Here is a 20183-nt window from a genome sequence, read left to right as displayed (position 1 = left end):
CTGTACGACGAGATCTTTCGAAATTCACACCAGTGTCAAAGAAGAAAGGAAGAGTATCGTCAGATAAAAGATATTCGAGAGACAGTTTCACTTTTCGATCATTTTTCGTATTCAACAAGAAATAAAATAGACTAACTATACAACGTCAAACATACATAATGGAAATACGACCCTACAACTGTCTTTCTTTTTTTATTCTTTATCCGAGCAAAAAATGGAACGATGTCTTGAAAAAGTCATGAGTAACTAAATAATTTGAGAGACTAAATGATATTAATTATATCGATATTAATTACATTTTAATGTACCATACGAAATGATATAAATGGATTTATATAGACGTAACTCGAAAAGAAAGAGAGAGAGAGAAAGAAAGAGATGGGGTAGTATTGCGTGGGATTTTTATCTCTGAAGTAATATCAGGGATCGCGTCGACGTTCAGAGCGCTCGTTTCATGCACCGTTACCGATGCCATCGATCGGCGTCACCCGATGCTCGATACTCGAAGAATAATTGCGCTATCGACTACGTCGGCGATGCGCAAAGTGGTAGGCGCGTCGACAGGAGGTCGTTGAGGGGGTGAAACGTTTCATGGTAGGCGTGAATCTTCGTTTCCCCGGAGCCAGTAGAGGGTGCCACGCTAAGACGTGATTCTCTCTTTCTTTCTCCTACCATTTCACCATCTCGTACTTCTCTCTTTCTCTCTCTCTCTCTCTCTTTCTTTTTCTCTCTCTCTTTTTCTAACTCTTTTCCCGGTCGCGTATCAAAGTGAACATTCCTCTTCTATTGCGGTCTGGATCATGCCACATTGCTGCATCCAATACTTTTCTTCTATTTTTCTTTTTTTCTTATAAAAAAAGTTTCAGTGACTAGAATAAAATTAGATCTTGTTATTGTTGAAACAGATTCCATGAGTTTTAGATTAAATTTAAAGAACATAAATTTTTAGATAAATTTTAGATCGTAAGTTTTTATGTCTGATATTCGATAAAGTTCCATTTAATGTTTGATATTAATATAGGCTGATATTGACATATTTACTTAATATACTTGCAATATCCCCCATTTCACAGATACGACATTTAATAAATTTAATACTTGTATTATTATCGAAAATTAATAAAATCAGATTTCGAGTCGAAATATTTTCGTATAAAATGTTTTTATGCTAATATTAAATACGATATTATATGATAATATTAAATATAAGATATAAAACTTGATATTATTTTCTCGATTGTTCATTTATAATACATACAATTTTTAATTAAGGTCCTTGGTACTTACATAATTTCAAAATCGTTTGTCTCCATCTTACGATATCGTATAGCAATATACGAATGAAATGTTTTTTGAAGAACAGTAGGAGAAAATATTTATTCGCCGTCCATGACCTCATCCGACGGCATGCACTTGGCCGCATAACTCGAAATCTATCAAATTATTCGAAAATATTCGTTTAGGCGTTAAGACGATCTCTTATTTATCAACATCGTTCTTATCTCTAAAATCATTTCTTTCTCTCTGTCTTTCTCTCTATCTTTTTCTCATCGATTATGTTTTTCCTGGTAGCTTTAGTTTTCTTCGCAATCAGCCTCACGATCAATTCTTCTTCAAAAGAAAATCTTAAAAAGAAATAAAGAAAGGAAAAAAAATACAGCGAAACAGAAAGAAAAATAAAAAGAAAAATGGCACTTGCTCTGCTCGAAAATCGAGTTTGATCGGGAAAACGCTAAAAATTTCAATTATACTGATTCAATCCGTGTGTATATTTATGTGCATATGCGATGACGCGCGCGCGTTTGTGTGTATGTAAGAGAGAGATAGATAGATAGATAGAGAGAGAGAGAGAGAGAGAGAGAGAGAGAGAGAGAGAGAGAGTAAATTACGTTTCCATCGACTTTCATTTTTCCGGCCGACGGTGCGCGTCCGCGCACATTTTCTCTCTCTTTCGCACGCGCACCAATTCGCCGGCATTTTCAGCCAATAGATGAAAAAAACTCGTTGCCGCGAAAGTGGGCGGCCAACGCGATGAATGATCCACTTTTAATCGTTGCTTCCACACGGGCGTTCTTTTTTTTTCGTTTTTGTTTTCGTGTGCGTGCTCTTTCTCTTTCTCTCTCTCTCTTTCTCTCTCTCTCTCTCTCTCTCTCTCTTTCTCTTTCTGTTTCTCACTCTCTTTTATTTTTTCTCGTTGTTTAACCCAAACCAAGCACATTCTTTTCAAAAGCGGCCGTGGTTTGTTCAATTTGTTCGGAGTTTCCAAATCGTTTTGCTATTCCGTTTCCAGCTTTAGTGCGTCATTCGTTGCCCTATGTATGTAAAGGTATATCGTTAATTTATTGGATGTAAATATAAACTTTTTCAGATCACTGATATTTAATGGAACACTATGGCGCCATGATGGTTGTAAATTGAAAAGTGTGTCTGGTGTGTGTATGTGTGTGTGTGTGTGTGCGTGTGTATGAATCAGGAACATATGTCTTTTTCCTTTCTCCTCTTTTTCTTTTTTACGGGGGATCGTAATATATACGTCGAGTCTAAAAGTTTAAACGCAGGCGATCATAGAAACGCAATAGTCCCAGCAAGCGGGCCAGTCACCCCAGTTTCGATTCTTCTAACAATGTTCTCCTCGCCCTTTGACCATCCCTTTCTCTCTCTTTCTCTCTCTTTCCCGTCGTTTCTCCTCTTGTTTCTTCAGCCCGTTTCCTGGTTCCCATTGTTCTCGAGTATTTAATACAAAAGAGAAAAGAAGGTTTGAACGTCTCTAGACGCGAAAATTGCTCCAACCCGGAGTGCGGTAAGCTTTTGATTTCGTTGAGATCGGAGTTGAATGCTAAGGAGAATGGTAAGAGTCATCGATCTACCTTAAGATCATTGGAGTTTTGTTCTTGACGTGTCATGGATATCGCGTTTCTATTGTGCAAAGAATGTATAAAAGTTTTGTATGTCTCGCCATTTTGGAGAACACTTTTTTCTATTCGAGAAATTTTCTACTGGAGACTCTTATTTACTTCGACGGTTTCATTTTAAATATCTAGATCAATGAAATATTATTTTCATCTACTGTACTATTATATTTAACGTACTTTGAAATTATTACGATTGGCTATATAGCGTAATAATTTAATAGTAATAAATAATCTGATAAGATTTTAATATTAAATTCATATCGTGGCATGGTTATATCATGATCAAGGAAAGAGTGAAAATGAATAGAGTAATGAAAGAAGGTAGCAAGTGGGAAACTTTACAAGATATTTAACCGTAGTATCTCTCAATAATATGTGAGATCACTTCGAAGGAAGTTTCCCTAGCGAAAAAGATAGAGAGAAAGAGAGATCGTCTTTGAAACGTGCAGCATTCCAGCATACCAAACTGCCTTCCGGAGATGAGGTACCTCTATTCGGTACAATTAACACTCGTGCGGGTGCATGTATCTATTCTTCGAAAGGGCTCCGAATATTGCCGGAAGGGTCGCACCACCAACGAGGAGTCGTGATCCCTTGACAGAAACTTGCGGCCTCCCGTAAAAGCCCCCAATTCATCTTCGCACGCGAGGCACGTCCCCGCTTATTGACTTCTAAATTGCTTGCCTCGTCCTCCTTTCGAAGACCCGATTGTAACCATATCGATAAACTTTCTATAGATTCCTTGCAAATTTGATCTGCAATTTTCAAAGAAATAATTGTATCTGGGATACGTTAGATCGACAAAAAAAAAATCGAACATTAACTATATTGAAAAATTATGAGAGATATCAAGTCGATATACAGATGAGCAAAATGAAATGTTCGATTTAGTATAGAAATAAATTATTTAATATTGTTGAAAAATTGATAATAAAAAAATGCATATTATTTTTCAGAACGTATATTTACACTGTATTTATATACACTTCTGTTCGAAAAATTCAGAAGAAACAATTCGGTTCTGTTTATAAAATTAAATAACGTTGAAAAATGAATCGCAAGTTAACATATTATTTAGAAATAAATATCAAAATTGATATGGACCGAAAAAACATAATCGCATTTCAGTAGAATTCGCAATTGAAATATTCCAACGACTTTGAAACTGCGTATCAACGCTTTAGAAATTTTCTTACTAAAATCAAAATCGCTTAAGTGATGACCTAATCAAGATCTCTCTAAGTTAAGATTACTTTCAACTCTAGCAAATGTAATCACAGTCTTATTATCGACGTATCAAGGATCAATCAATTGATTCTAATCAAAGAAATACGTCTCCTAGGTTGCTCTAAGAAGGCAGCAGGCTCAAGAAGAGAGCGAAGCTCGTGAACTTGGTTTGCAACTACAGTACAATACCAGCAGCTGCACTGGTACACCGGTATTGTCTGGAACGGCCACAGCAACGACACCAGCCGATAGTCCATCTCCACATCCGGTCCACGTTGCGAATCCGACGGGCCTGGCTATTCCAGCCGCGGCTGCCGCAGCAGCCGCGGCCGCAGCGGCAGCTCATATCCAAACGCAGTTGACGCAACCAGAATGTGGTATACTACAGCGAAAAAGATCGATCCAAGACGATTACAGACAGCCGAAACAGGAGAAACCTGACTCGATCGTCGGTGGTGAGTGTAATTCGCATTTGGTCGTTCATCTTTTGAATAATTCGTCGTACGTAAGAAAAATATTTCCTTATTTATTGACGATCTTTCAAGTTTTTTAACTTTTCCAAGTGTTACAATTTTCTGCATTGTAGAGATCGAATAATTGATTTTATGCGTCTATCAACGTAAACAAACTTTCGGCTAACAATCTTTTTAATAATTCCAACAGTATAGAATTCTCATTATACGGGCAAAACATTTTCTTAAGTCTTCTTTCCGTATTTTTAATATAAACATTTAGGATCTTATATTGATATAATTGATATTCTATTTTATATTATGAGTAAAAAGAGCAATAGAAGATATTATTTTGGTCCAATTTGTTAGAATTAGACGCAATTACCGCGACTTACATAATCGTAAGAGTCTACGAACTCTTATATCGTAGCAGCCATGTAAATTTACCGTAGGTTAGCTCCGCCTGAACGGAGTACCGATTATGAGTCATTACACATAAGTGTACCTGACGGGTCTCGCGCAACGAGGGGCTTACATAGATCGTTTTCCGTTTTGAAATAAAATGAACGACGATTCGTGGAACTCGTGCCATTTCTAAAATACTCCAAGTTCTTAAATCGAGGAATATTTTGTACGACGATTAACAACCAAAAACATACTTAATTCATAATTTATAATGAACTATTTTCATTTTAATCCTTGTATCGAATCTACATTAATGTTCTTGTTAATATTGGATTTTTCTGTCAAGTTCTCCAGCTTTTAAGTTGATTGTTAGAGTTAGAATTTATTAAGATTCGAAACTATATACTCGGTGAGTCGCTCCAAACTGAAAGCATGAATATATATCGCGATCACTTTTAATAATAAAAACGAATTGATTGAAGAAGCATGTTTTTTATATAAAGGGGTTGATATAGTGATGATCATGTTTTCCAAAATATAGGAATCGATTTAAAAAAAAACATTTTTAATGATATTTGATTGTTTAAGTTATACAAAAGTTCTAAAACAAATTAAATCAAATGCTCTAAATTGTTCCTATTGTGGTCACTATCATCAAAATATCATCTTGAGAATTTAGTAAATATTACGAGTCTGCTTATGTCACCTATTATTTGTTAAAAGTATTTAACTGTTCTCTATTTTATATCATATTATCAAGTATGTCATCTTTGCAAATGAAAGTGAGACTAACAAAAGTAAGTACGTGTAGGTACATTTTCTCTTTCTCTCTTTCTTTCGCTTTCTTAGTTCTCACTTACGTGCGTAGGCTTGCGTGTGCGCACTCGAGGAAGGGTGAGAATGAGCCAGGTTGGAAGGAATTCGATAAAGGAACGGAAAGGTTGGGGAATATAGCAAGAGAAAGAGAGAGAGAGAGAGAGAAAGAGAAATAAACGCCGTCACTAACGAGTGCGACTTTTGCTTTGAGTGGTATAATAAGAGGCCACGAGTTTGGCCATTATTTACTTAACATTATGGCCCTAGCCACTTGGTCTACTTATGCATATATACGCACGTTCCTAATGGGGCACTTATATTTTGAGACTAAAGCGTGCGAGCTTTAAAACGCATGCGTCCGCTTGCACGGTCGCGTGCCAGGACTTGCTTTCGTTTCTCTCTGCTCCAAATCAGCTACGCTCGCTCATTGCTCTTATCGCTGTTCTCTTTTACATTAATAACTTAATTGCTGGAGGTCTTGACGATGATTACTACTACTACTACTACTATTACTACTACTATTACTACTATTATTACTATTACTACTACTATTACTACTACTACTACTACTACTACTACTACTACTACTACTTCATTCTCTAAACGAATAAGAGAACGCTTCTAAAGACGCTGCTCTTTTCTTTGACCTTGATATCCTAAGATTACGAACGTCGAAAAAGATTGGACTTATGTTGTGCTATCTTTCGACAAGTAATTAGTGTTTCTTCTAATCTTTAGATTTCTCACGTAGTCGATTGTGACATGCATTCTCGACTTTTATATATCTACATGCTAAGTGTAAAAAGTATTCGTATATTTATGGTAGATTTTTTATAAATATATATTTCTTTATTGTATTGTATATTACTTTTAGAAAGTTATGCATTTTTCTGTCTCTTTCTCTTTTTCTCTTATTATAATTCTTACATATCTAAATTATAAACGTAACAAAATAAGAATAAAAACAATAATGTTTCATAGGATAATATAAATATTATAATTATAATATTATAATTATAATAAATATTATAATTATAACATCTATTCAGGTCGATACGTATAGTATTTGTATATGTAGGAATTTTCCTAGTAAATATTTTATAATTAAAGTAAATATGCAGATTATGTTTTATTCTTTCGAATTATGTTGATTCTTTTGTAAATATTCTTTTGTATATCTACTTTCCTATTAATGGCTAAAGCTTGTAAGACTTAAAGTAATGTATCACTTATAATAAAACGAATGTATGAATACTTTTTACACTTAGTATAATTTAGGAATAATATCTTTAAAAATGATTTATTTTATATATATATATATATATATATATATATATATATATATTAATTTCCAACATTTTTTACAATTAATTTTTCACTTGAGTTTATATTCAGTGGGTTCATTAGAAATAATAATTTTTTCTTAACCATTATGAAGAACGTGTGTAGAAGAAAAGAATGACAGTTTTCTCTCTTTGGACAAGCCGAAGAATAGTCTGAGACACTTGCCTGAATTTCATTTTACGCGGTAAACACAAGGGCATCTTTATTAACAGCACGCAGCAGTGTGTTCCGAAAGAATACGTCAGCGTCGTTCACTATAGCCCACTTCCTTTATTCGGTTTCCCCTTTATCCCTTCTTTCAATTCACGCTCACTCGTTGGCATCACGCGCGCAAATTGAATTTATTTTTTTTCTCTTTTTTTTCTTTTCTTTTTTCTTTTTCTTTTTGTTGCTTACCGATCTTTCTTCTGTATAAAGCTCGATAATGTCCCTTAACGCTAAAAACTGTTTTCTTTTTTTCTTTCTTTACCTTTCGTTATAAGCTATTAAATATTTTTTTATAGCGAATAGTTCAAAGAATATTTCAATCTTTAATTGATTGATGATTTTTATATTTGTTTTTTCTCTTTTTCCTTTTTCCTTTTTTCTCTCTCTCTCTCTTTTTCTTTTTTAATTCCAAAGAAACACTCGAAAAGCTCAGCAACCCTTCTCATTTCGCTATCAATCGATACTACCACGTGAAAAGTCTATTAGCATGTAAATCTGAAGAGTCCCCTAGAGAATTCACGTTGGGGTACGTGCCAATAATTAGTTATATTAGTATACACACACACACACACACAACTGTGAAATCACAATTTTAACTTTCGAACTTTCGAAGGAAGAACCTCTAATGAAGGTTCACCTTTAACTTTATAACGAATCGATTCCTCGAGAGATCCATCCTTGATATGGAAATTTAGAGAAAATTCAGACTCTATCTATCTACAACGAAGAAATATAGTTGGCCGATCAACATATAAATAAACTTTCAAAGAGATCAATATTCATTTTGTTTATTGAAATATAAATAATTTGATATCAAGAGAAATTTGGAGTATTTAATCTTGAAATTATAAAAAAGAAACTCAGCATTAAAATTTGAAAACATTTGAACGTAAAATATACGTTTAAAAATATAAGGTGTAAAGATTAATTGGGAAAAAAAATATTGGATGGTGAGAAGATCTTCGTGCCTCCTTTCAGTAAACATGAAAAAGAAAGAGAAAGAAAGAAAGAAAATGAAGTAATGATGGAGAGATGGTCCCTTTAATTGGAGGTTTGCCATTGAATCGTGACGGTGTTTTCGTCGACGAGGGGAACCAATCTGTACTCATTCACCGTCCAGTTTCTATATTTCCTGTGAGCCACGAAGCCGTGCGATCGGCCCCCGCGAAGATGGCAGGACGCGTGCCGTCTAAATCCGCTACCCTTCGTGGGCAACGCGCTTCAATTACTTTCTCAGGGTGTACATTTAATTCGAATTAAACGCCACCGGTTAATGCGACTTTTTGTGTCTTTATGTTGGAGGGGGCTGGTCGGGAAAGTTAAGGAAAAGGGTATATGAAATCGATTGAAAGTTTAATAATAAATATCTGATATTTATCGAAATAATTTATTGAAATTAATTCGTTGAATAACTATCAAATCAATAGTAAATTTGTTTATTTTTATTTGGCACATTTAATTCTTATCATTCCAATAATACTATCAGTCAAATATTTTTTTTCCGATATTTCTACTTGTAATAAACATTTTTACTAATAAACAATTATTTTATAAAAATTATTAAAAAATGAACAATAAAAAAATTTAACAAGGATTTTTTTTTTAATCAAAACGTATAGTATTCTGTTAATTAGGAATAAACGCATATAATTAGGAAAAATATCTTTGTAAGAAAATCGTATTCCATAAGAACAAGAAAATAGAAAGAAAAAGAGAGAATAAGTCCTCAGAAAGAAAACGTTCGGTCATAATTTTCTTTGTCACTGTGGACCTCTTTCTTGTACACTCCACAATCGCTCGGAGTGCGATTACCATCGAATCTCTTTTTCTTCCTTCTTCCACTATTCGTTCTCCGTTCCATTCTCATTTTGGTATTGTGCGATGTGTACTGCTAGGGATAAGAAGAGGATAACAATGAAAAGGAATATAATATATAATATGCAAATTTCTACATATTGAGTCTGATAGAATGGTGTTATTTCGAAGATATTCATTTTATTGAATTTAAACCTAAAACCAAATCGAATTTGAGAATAATTGACCAGTTTATCAGTTCTCGCAACAAATTTTCTAAGGAGAAATAGAACAGATTTCATTTTACTTTACTATTTTCAACTGCATAAAAGACAAGAGTTTCTTAAAATAAAACCATGATCGAATTATTAAATATCATTTATCTCATCGTAAACAAAACCGACGAGTTAGTAAATTAGTATCGAATACCGTTTTCCGCATAGCATTGTATCCTTTAATATAGGAAACGTATGGTACGACATCGTTTAACAATTTATTCATTTTACAAAAAGAACGATGATACAAATTACTTTTTCCTTTTGACATAACGTTTGACATAAAATTCTTTGTACGTCATATAAAAACAGTATATGAAACAAAAAATGATACAGCAGGAAGACGAAGTTCGTTTAACCAATCCATGATTCTCACGATCACTTGATCGAGGATTCCAATGAAAAGGACTAACACGAATATCTCCATCGGGCTTTGAAACTTTATCTCACGGCACGTTTTAACGAAGAAAAGAAGGAAGAATTCATCGAAAGAAGGAGAAGTACCTAGAAGGAGTAGGGAAAAGAGGAGAAAGAAAAGGAGGAGGAGGAGGTGAAGGTGAAGAGAAAGGACTCTGACAACGGCAGATTCTTTCGCGGCCCTCGGTGGTTTCCGTTAGCCTTGCCTTCGCAATATCGCGTTTTAAAAGGTACGAACACTTTCTCAGAGCTCTTCTCAAGAGCGTAGGAGGAGATCGCGTGGTACTCTCCTCCTCCTTCTCTTCTGCTTCTTCTTCCTCGTATCTCCTTTCTTTTCCCTTTTCGTATTCTCCGACTGTTGATGCTGGTGGTGGTGGTGGTGGCAGTGGTGAGGTAGATGACGGAGTGGGTAGAGGAAAGGAAGAGTAGACTACGCGCGATATATATCGCATTTCAATTTATATAAGGGCACACAGACGCTTAAAGCTCGCGAACGAAGGCACACACATACAGGTGTGTGTATATATATATATATATATATATATATATATATATATATTACTTATAGAAACGTATACACGTTTCTACACTAGAACGAGACGGCGCGTAAGATGTCTTTCACTCGATCTCCGAAACAGAATGCTTACAGTAAAGTACGAACCGAGCCAAGACTTCAGTCGAGAAGTTCAGCAGTAATTGAATTTCTCGGGCCAGTGCCTTCGACCGCGGGGGATGCCGGAGTTTGGTTGATTCGTTGCTTGGCTGGCTGGTTAGCTGGTTGGCTGCTAGCTCTCTCTCTCTCTCTCTCTCTCTCTCTCTCTCTCGATCTCTGACCTACGAAGAAGAGAAATCAGGAGAGAGAGAGAGAGAGAGAGAGAGAGAGAGAGAGAGCGAGAGAGAGAGAGACGAGCTTTTCCGCGTCGAAGTACTTGTATTGTACTCTCCTGTAGGTATCTATAGGAGAGAAACTCGGTGATTCTCCATTCTACTAGGATTGTCACGGAAATCGAGCTCTTACGCTCGGTACAAGGGGGTGCTGCCGTTTCTGGAGACGCTTCTAGATGTCCATAATACGTTTAACTGGCGAACACATGAACGTATGTATGTAATATCCAGTTTTGGTACCCCCTTAGGATTCTGGATTCTTAACTTTTCGCAAGCTGATCGTTTCCTTTTCGATCTTCCTCTTCTTTTCTATTCTTACCTTTTATATTCGATCCAATTACAGTTTCCAGTAGATATATGCAGTTTCATCAGTATGATATGCACGTTCAAAGGGAAAACTCGAATACATAAAAAAGAATCAACGATTCGAAAGAAAGAGAGAGAGAGGTTGGCAGGGAGGGAGGAAGTAAGAGGAGGAAAAAACGTGGAGAAGTAATATTTTGAGAGAGCCAACGTAAGAGTGTCTGGTTACATTTGAAGCATTCTTTTAACATTCGCCGTTAAGTGAAAGTAAATATTTGAGACGGTGGAAGACGACAGTGACTAGCGTGCCACCATTCGGTATCGAACGCACAAAGTAAGTAGGTAAAAACGTATGTTTAAACTGGTTAATTCGTATATATCTTTAATCTTCCGCGATCGTATTCGGTCTCTCTTTCTCTAATTCTTTTTCTTTGTAATTCTACTTTCCACCTGAAACGATCAATGTAATTTTTTTCTCAGCTATGAGTAAATTTTCAACAATTTTGTATCTTGTCGACTAGTATTTATAATTATAATCGATAAAAATTAATGAGGATTTCCAAGTTTCATTCTTTTTGTTTATATAGAAAAAAAAATTAACGAGCATATAAAAACATATTCAAAATATCCTGTATTTTATTTATTGATATGATCAATAAATCTATATGTATAAATCTCATATTAATGAGAATTAAAATTTTGCAAGAGTAATAATTATATCTTACATTTTATCGATTCATTCACTATAGAGTTCACATTCAGCAATATAAACATATCGACTTTTTTCCACGTTCCTTGGATGCCTGAACCAGTAAGTCCATCGATTTTCACGCATGGAAAGCACAACGAGAGAGAAACGAGCGGCGCAATCGTTACGTCGAAAAAGAGAACTCTGAGACTTGGATTTCCAAGTGAGTTCTTCGAAGTAGGGAGAGAAGATATGTCGTGAATGTGTTCTCTCTCTCTCTCTCTCTCTCTCTCTCTCTCATTCACTCACTCACTCACTCACTCACTCACTCACTCACTCACTCACTCACTCACTCACTCACTCTTTAGTTGTTCTCTTTTGCACGGTACGCGCACACGCAGAGGGTTACCTTTGAGTGTACACGTGCGGTACGCTGTTTATTCCGAAGGATCTCTCCTTCTCCATTTTCGTAGACCATTATCTCGTATGGTTGAGTGGGAACAGCATAAGGGGGTGGAGATGCTCCTTCCAGTGTCCAAGAAACTCCACTCTACCGATACTTTGCTGGTCCTCGTTTTCTCTTTCTATTTCTCAACTATGCTGGTAGCAAAAGGATGCCTTTGGACTTTAAACTTATTTTTTATCGATCGTAATCTTCTGCACTCTTTCCTACCCTTGGATTTATCTGGTTACTTTGATCCTCATCTCTTTGAAATTTCCGTGTTTTTGAAATCGATCAATAAATTCGACGAAAATTAAAAGTATATATCATCTAGTACTTAAGTATCAAAGTATTAATTGAATTGCTAAAAATATCTTCATTATCGTGATTGTAATCCACAAATTTATATCTGCAAATAATATTCGACTTTTTAGATTAAATAGCATTGCAAAAAGGTATTAAACAAATTTAAATAATATAGTTTGTGTGTGCGCCTAATAATTATATTTTTATATTTGTCGATAAGGGAAACATTCTTAGCGAATATTTTGAAAGATCATCATTCTCGATGACTTCAAGAAATATGCTATTGCATCGTTGGTTAAATAACTATTATCTCTTCGGTTATTTTTACGTTCTATAGTTTAATGAAGCAAATACGATTGCTACTTGACTGCTAGATGATAGATAAACACGTGCACCTTGCGCGCACGAATATAGATATTTATATTTTAACGAGGCTCGCCGACGGCGTTATTTGCAAAGATTCAGGATCATCAATGTCCTCGTCGTAGTTGTAGCCGAAGAAAATAGAAGGAGATGAACGATTGAGTTAGAATCTTACCTGTTTGCATAGGTGTACCTGCTCGTACGGACGTTTACACGTGCACCGCCACGGGAAGAGCACGTTTCCGTATGTGTTTGAACAAAACTTCTGTTAACGTCTCCTTTCTTTCTTTCGGCGAGCCTCTTCGATGACTTCGTACTTTGACTTTTGTGTACACACGCTCTGCAAGCGCGTAAAAGTAATACAATATTACCAACCGTGTCTACCTTTTTTAAAATCGAAAAGAGTTTCTTTACAATTTTCGACAAATTTTTCACTTTTCGGAAGAAAATCATATGCTGAATAATTTTTAACAAGTATAGAGACATTTTGTTACATTAGATTTACAGACATTGATTGTATTCGTCATATTGACGAGAAACTTCATATTTATTCCTGTATTACTATTGTCACCGGTAATTACGATTTAAATATGTGTATGTTTAATACATATTATATAAATATATTAAGAGAATGTAGACACGTATATACCGATATAATCGTAAGGTACGATTCATGAAACGTTTGGATCGTTTCTATTCAATGGCTGATCACATAATAAAATCTTTCTTTGCCCTTTGCACGCTTTCGAACGTACTCTCAGACGCGTGGCTTCTCTTTTGAAAAAGCCTCGAGAGCTACGAACATATTTTTATAGTCCTACGCTTTGGTTCTTATTCAGAGTGTATTGTTAACGAAACCAGAGCGCACTCTGGTTCTTTGTTTCGTCTTTGAATGCGAGTCCGCGAGTAGGTGCGCGCTCGCACACAGTAAGATCGTCTCTTTCCGAAAGAAAGAAACGAAGATACACTTCTTCTTGAATAATCGAATAGAAATTTTGCTTGAAATTCTTCAAAATTTTCTCTCTCTCTTTCTTTCTTTCCTTTATTGGCTTTCTTTTCATTATTTTATTCGTTGTTTGTACTGTTACGTTTAACTTTTATGTGATAATTATTACAAGATGTAAAACATACAGTGTTCATATGTAAGTATGACTGAAAGCGACAATTGTATAATAAACGATATATGATTCAACTTTTTGTATAAAAAAAATGATATAATATAAAACCTATATTATAATTTGGACTAGAATAAACTATGTTATACTAATTGTAAGCATTACTTAAATTTAGCAAACATTAATGTTTGGATATGAATTACTTAACTTATTAATTAATTAATTTTGTAACGAGATAGTTTAGTCATAATTGGAAAATTAATTTCAATAAAATTTAGACAAAATAATGATTTTAATTATCACGTAATTGTGAAATAAAGTTACACGCAAATTTCTGAATTTTTCGCTATACGCATGTACTTACATACCTACGTATTTCGGTTGAATGCAAATAAATACATAGCTCAACGAATTCATGCGATTTATTCAAACAATAGCGACGGCTGAAAACAAGGGTTAGAGAGGGGTTAATAGTAGAGAAGGGATGGTTGGAGCGTGCGCACGCGCTCCTATAATAAATTATTATTCTATTCGAATATCGAATATTACTCCGGTGATATTCGAGTGCGGTGTTATTATCATCGAAATGTTGGTCCACATACGTACACGGATACATACACGTATACGCATATGCTCTTCTCTATACGTAGTTAACGCGTTAACGCGGAGACGTAGGTGGCGATCGACGTCCATGCTTCGGCGATCGTTCACATTATTATCGACTGAGTACTGGGTGCTAGTCGCGCGCGCCTGTGTCAATGTGATAGGAGAGAAAACAGCACTCGATACGGAATTCTGTGATTGTCAGATCTCGAAAGCATAATAGGTCGCAAGGGGGTGGGAGTTGGTGGCTGCGATCGAAGTATGCATAGGGGGTAGCACGTCTATTCAAGTCTTTCTATATCTGGAACACTCCTTTTCTATGTGAAGGCAGTCCAGGATGATGAGCCAATGCACGCTCGAGTACTATAAATTGATGGACCAGAAGTACCGTTTTCTACCAGTACATCACGCGCGGAACTTGAAGAGCAAGGTCTGGCTATGTTCTTACCAGTCTGATCCCTTTTTTATAAATTCAAAGTCAACGCTGAGATATCGTCTCAAGTGTTGGAAAAAAGTATCAGTCCTTTTTCTTTTTCTTTCTCTCTCTCCCTCTCTACATTTCCTTTTACAATTTTAATGCATTAGACTTCTTTTCTTAATGGTTACATTTCGAAAAAATGTTAAGTAAATTGTGAAAACTTCGTTGACTTGTAGAGTTCCAAAGAATCGAAAAATGTACATATACGTAGATACATATACAGCAAACTCCAAGAAAGCCATATGAAATCTACGGAGAAGAAAAAAGAAGAGCTATCGAAATAAGGATGCTCCGTTTACCACGGGCTTCTCATCCTCGCATTTTTCTTTCCGTTAAAAGTGACTGTTTCATTTGATACGTATCGTATAACGAGAAGTAATCGAAAGAGATTAAGTATAAGGTACGGTATCATTGGAATAAAAAATTTCATATTCCAAGCTTCTTCAAAATTACTTTTAAGAAATCAAAACTTTTGCAACATATTATTAGCGAACGAAACACAAATTTGAGGAATAAAACTGTAAAAAATATTAAAATCGTTCGCAACGTCGTTCTCATTACTTTCAAGATAAACTCATACACGTATACACGCATATACATATTTATATGCACTACGTATCTCGACTCTCATCGAGTTTGAGGTTTTGTAAAATTCGCGACGTAATCACTCAAGCTTGGGAAGCGAAAACGCGCGAATGCATAGGTACATGTTCGCTTCTCTTTTCCTCAAACATACATAAATACATATATACATATATACATAAATCGAAAAATGGAAGGAAAAGGCGGAAGGGCGACTTCTGCCCTTCTGCCGTCCCGCGATCCCTCCTAGTGCTCTCGGCAAACGTTTACGAGGCATAAACGCCGAAACAAAAGGCGGCTGGGTGCGAAACAATTAAAAACGTTACGCCCGATCGCTCTCTTCCCTCCCCGCACATTTCTCTTCTTTTTCTTCTTCATTCTTTCTCTCTCACTCTCTCATTCTCTGTGATTCTGTCTCACTCCCACCCCCTTGATGCTACCCTAGCCAGCTCGTGGACCACCCCCCGCTCGTTTTCACCCTTTTTGGCCGCACAATAACGAAAACACAGCAATGTCTGCACTTTCCTTCCCCTCTCCTCATCACTCCCCTCTTTCTCTCTCTCTCTCTCTCTCTCTCTCTCGCTCTCTCCCCCCACTCTTCAACCAGATTCGCTAACCCCTACTCCAGATCGTAAACTCCCACTACGACCGATCCGCGCGCACTGTCGCCCAACAAACAAAAGGGAATCGCGTCGATTTAATGACTGATCGGGCTGTTGCTCGCTGTTGCTGTCGTTGCTGGCTTCAAGGATCTCAACGTTTTTTTCTCTCGCTTGTTCTCTCTCTCTCTCTCTCTCTCCCTCTCTCTCGCTTGATCTTTCTTTCCTTCTTTCTTTCTCTCTTTCTTCTTCTTCCTCTTCATTTCCTTCGATTTTTCTTTCTCCCTTTCCTTCTTTCTTTCTTCGCGAATATGGAATTTCCGTTTTCCGCCTCTGATTTCTCTTTCTCCTTTTCCTTCTTTCGCGTAATCCTTGATTTTTTCGACATCAGCAAGAAGAGATCGGCCAGCTGCTATTTTGCAGGCTTATCGATACGTGATAATGAGAGGCTTTTGTGTTGTGCTAACACGAACACAACCATCATCAGGACTGCTTTAAAGCTTCGGCTTTCCGTTTTGAATGCAACGCTCTGTTGCAGCGATTTCCGCTCTGTTGCTTGTAAATACAGACATAGACGTAGAGTTGCACTGTCCGTAGCAACGACGTCGTAGCCGAGCTCGAATCGATGAGAGAAACACATAAAGAGTGGAAGAGAGAGAGAGAGAGAGAGAGAGAGAGAGAGAGAGAGAGAGAGAGAGAAAGGGAGAGAAAGAGAGAACGATCGTTATGTACGCTCGATACGAACACTTTTTGCGAACGAGGTATAATTAATGCGCGGAGAAACGGAGTTTAGTAATTCACGTGAGATTCGAGAGTCGTCGTTTCGTTTCTAAAGCTACACGAATTTTTACGTACTCGAGGTAGCCCGCTCACGAAAAAAGAGAACGCGAGTTGTCGACGTACACATCGACGTGAAAGTCAAATTAACAAAAATCTGTGAGTTTGGAAAGTTTCACTTGAATACTGACTTTTAGATAATATACACATGGTAATTCCATTTAATTATAACGATATAATGAGAAATCTCTTGGTAAGAAATTAGTAGGATCGTTCATTTTGTTTAACATTTTTAAAAACGATTATTTATTATTAAATCTTACTAAAAAGTACTAATTATGAAATGGATCGAATCTTTTCTATTAATTCTTCAGAGTAGAACTTAGTCTTTACTTTTATTTTTAATTGATTCAGACATTCATCGTTCTTTTACATCTACAAACGATCTCGTATCAATAGTCTATATAATCGTTCAAATGGATTACGTTTTATATATCGAGAAAAACACGTGGGACAAACGAGATAAAACGTTTTAGTCGGTGGTTAAACGCTATGTCCTTTATAAAAGAAGAAGAAGAAGTTTTCTTCCTTTGGTTTTGAATCCTACTCCAATTATGGTACTTCGACACAGCTGCCGATAATTACCAGTTTGGTTCGTAACCTCAGAATCCCTCTGAGTACCTTGGAATTATATAGATATTGTCTCTAATGATGCGGAAACTTGGCTGGTTCTCGGCTGGTATCGTTTTCGTAACGCCCATACTTCAACCTCGATCATTCTTCTCGTTCACGAGATATTCTGGACGTTTATATTATCGGATCAGGTTACGTCGAGAGCATTTTTGGTGCTCCCTCGCCGATCGAACACACCGTTTACAATAGACGTGATACACTTTTGTCAATCCAATTTGCTATGACGTATGTATAAATGTGCGATCCTCGATCAAGATCCTACAATATGAACTATGAGAATGCGTCGTAGTGTAGCCCAGGATTTATATAAAAACGGGATATATCGTTTGAATTTTTTTCTTTTTCGAGATATTCCTAAGATTTTTTGAAGGATGCAATTAAATTGCAAAATATTAGATAACATATAAGTACACAAATCTCTGCAATCTTATAATAATTTTCTTTTTAACTACAAAATTCGAAAGTCTACACTACATTACAATTTATATAAATTTTAGATCCTTACTTCTTTCCACAACATGATATTTTCATATCATAGACCGGAAATCTTCCGACGGATCTTCAAAATAAAATTGTTTGACGAAAAGTTTAGTCTAGGTGTCGATCGAAATAGTATTAAATGCCCGATTTGAATCACGGTTTTACACGCGGTTTAATCCGAAAAAAAGACCCTTGTGTACTTTTCTTGTATCCATGAAAGAAATTTTGAAAAACTCGCAGGTACCTGGAGAGATGATTTAGATTCGTGCGAAGAAGAACCTATTTTTCCGGGATCGTTTCGAGTTACTGAAATATTATCGGATTACCTGCAACTTCGTTCTTTCATCTCTTTTTTTTTTTGTTTTGTTATTCATCCTTGTCTTTTACTCTTTTAGTAAAACACAATTATTCAAGATTTCGGTTTTCAGTAAATTATTTATATGATATTAACGATGTTTAAATTGTATTTACAAAATAAATGAAAAATTGTTTCTCTCGATATTATATAGTAAAACAAAATCGAATAAAGATTTCGATGGGAAATCGATAAACTGGAGGGTTAGACAGTTAAGATTTTTCGCTACCAGTGATGCTTCACGACCCTTTAGGATAATAGGTTCGAGATGATTCACTATCCCCATGTCTTCTGTAGCCCTTAAGCGCACGCAACCCTTGGTCCTCTGTATCCATACGTCAAGTCCGTGTGATCGTGAAGTCATATGATTCCTGTGAAGTGACACGGCTACTGTCACCTATTATCCCGTTTATATCCGAAGGGTCAATTTTCGACATATTTAACCTTATCAAATTAGGCTAATTATTTGACAAATACGATTTCGATTAGGTTTGAATTTTTGTGAAAGTAAAAATTATGAAAATATTCAAAAATAAGAAGAATATGATATAGATATGAACGAGTTTTCTATGTCGTATTATTTCTATAGAACACAAAGCGAGTCGTAAGTAAGGTAGGAAGAAGGGAAAAGAGATTGATAACGCGAATCGAATCGATCGGAGACCCTTTCTTATGATAATCCTTCTGCAAGATTTTATGTCAGTGGGTGGAGACTAGTCGGTGATGGGCGAAGAGTTGAACAAAAATTGCCGACGATTTTCTGCAGCTGTCGCCGTTTAGTTCGCTCACCGTCGATTTCCGAATATAAGAGAACGCTGAATTTAGGTATAAATCCTTATTGTATTTTTCCGATGTAAAAATCCAAATCGTTTTTCCATCTCTTTCGAAGTAGATTCGAGATTTTTCTGTTCACAAACTCCGTATAATTTCGTAAATATTTATACGTGTCAAATTCGATTTTGAATTTACCGTCATAGTTCCACGGATGTAATAACTCCGAAAGGCAGCTCGAAAGTGTATTTATTAATTTCAAATTACTCCCTCGCTCCAAGGGTTCGAAACAGCGGGTTGGGGTAGGCGTAAAAAAGAAAGAATGGAAGAAAGAAAGAAACGAGAGGGAGAAAAGTAGAAAGAAGGATAGAGTATACGCGAAGAAAGAAGATTGAGAGAGAGAGAGAGAGAGAGAGTCGAATATCGTTGTGGAGTGTGGTTATGCGTGCTTGCTTAGTCTTATTGTAAGCTTGGCTTAGGCTAATTTATAGAGATGTTTCGTGTCCTCCACAGTTACCCCGCAGGCTGTGTCCTATTACTCCTATCCTCTATTATGCAGTTCCATCGTAGGCTGGAGAGCACCCGATATCTATATGCCATTCTAAATTATTCGGCATTGTACTCGCATGATTCCATTGTCCGCGTCTGTCTCCACCACCGTACGGTGATGCGCAATGCCGCAAGTTAGGGCGTAGACCCACAACGACACGCAAGCTCCGACGGAACCTCGAGTACTTCAATGTATATGTGTGTGTGTGTTGCGCGTGTTTCTACGTACAACCATAGTATAACACACCTGAGTGCGTCGATCGTCCTTCCTAACTATATCTCTATGTCCTCCTTCTCTTGCCTATATGTCTGTTTCGAGTATGCCGCTGTCATCGATCAAGAGTA

At 36.2% G+C, this 20183-nt stretch overlaps 1 protein-coding gene across 2 annotated transcripts in view; it reads left to right on the top strand.

The window, feature by feature from the left end:
* Positions 1 to 20183, top strand: part of LOC127063141 (doublesex- and mab-3-related transcription factor A2) — a 35633-nt gene that overhangs the window by 3956 nt on the left and 11494 nt on the right. For both annotated transcript variants that reach the window (XM_050992514.1, XM_050992515.1), the window contains exon 2: positions 4255 to 4594. In XM_050992514.1, the coding sequence (XP_050848471.1) occupies positions 4255 to 4594 (340 nt within the window). The remainder of the gene's footprint in view (positions 1 to 4254; positions 4595 to 20183) is intronic.

This window comes from Vespula vulgaris, chromosome 4 (assembly GCF_905475345.1).
Source record: "Vespula vulgaris chromosome 4, iyVesVulg1.1, whole genome shotgun sequence".
Taxonomy (NCBI): domain Eukaryota; kingdom Metazoa; phylum Arthropoda; class Insecta; order Hymenoptera; family Vespidae; genus Vespula; species Vespula vulgaris.
This window is presented reverse-complemented; position numbering and strand designations above follow the sequence as displayed.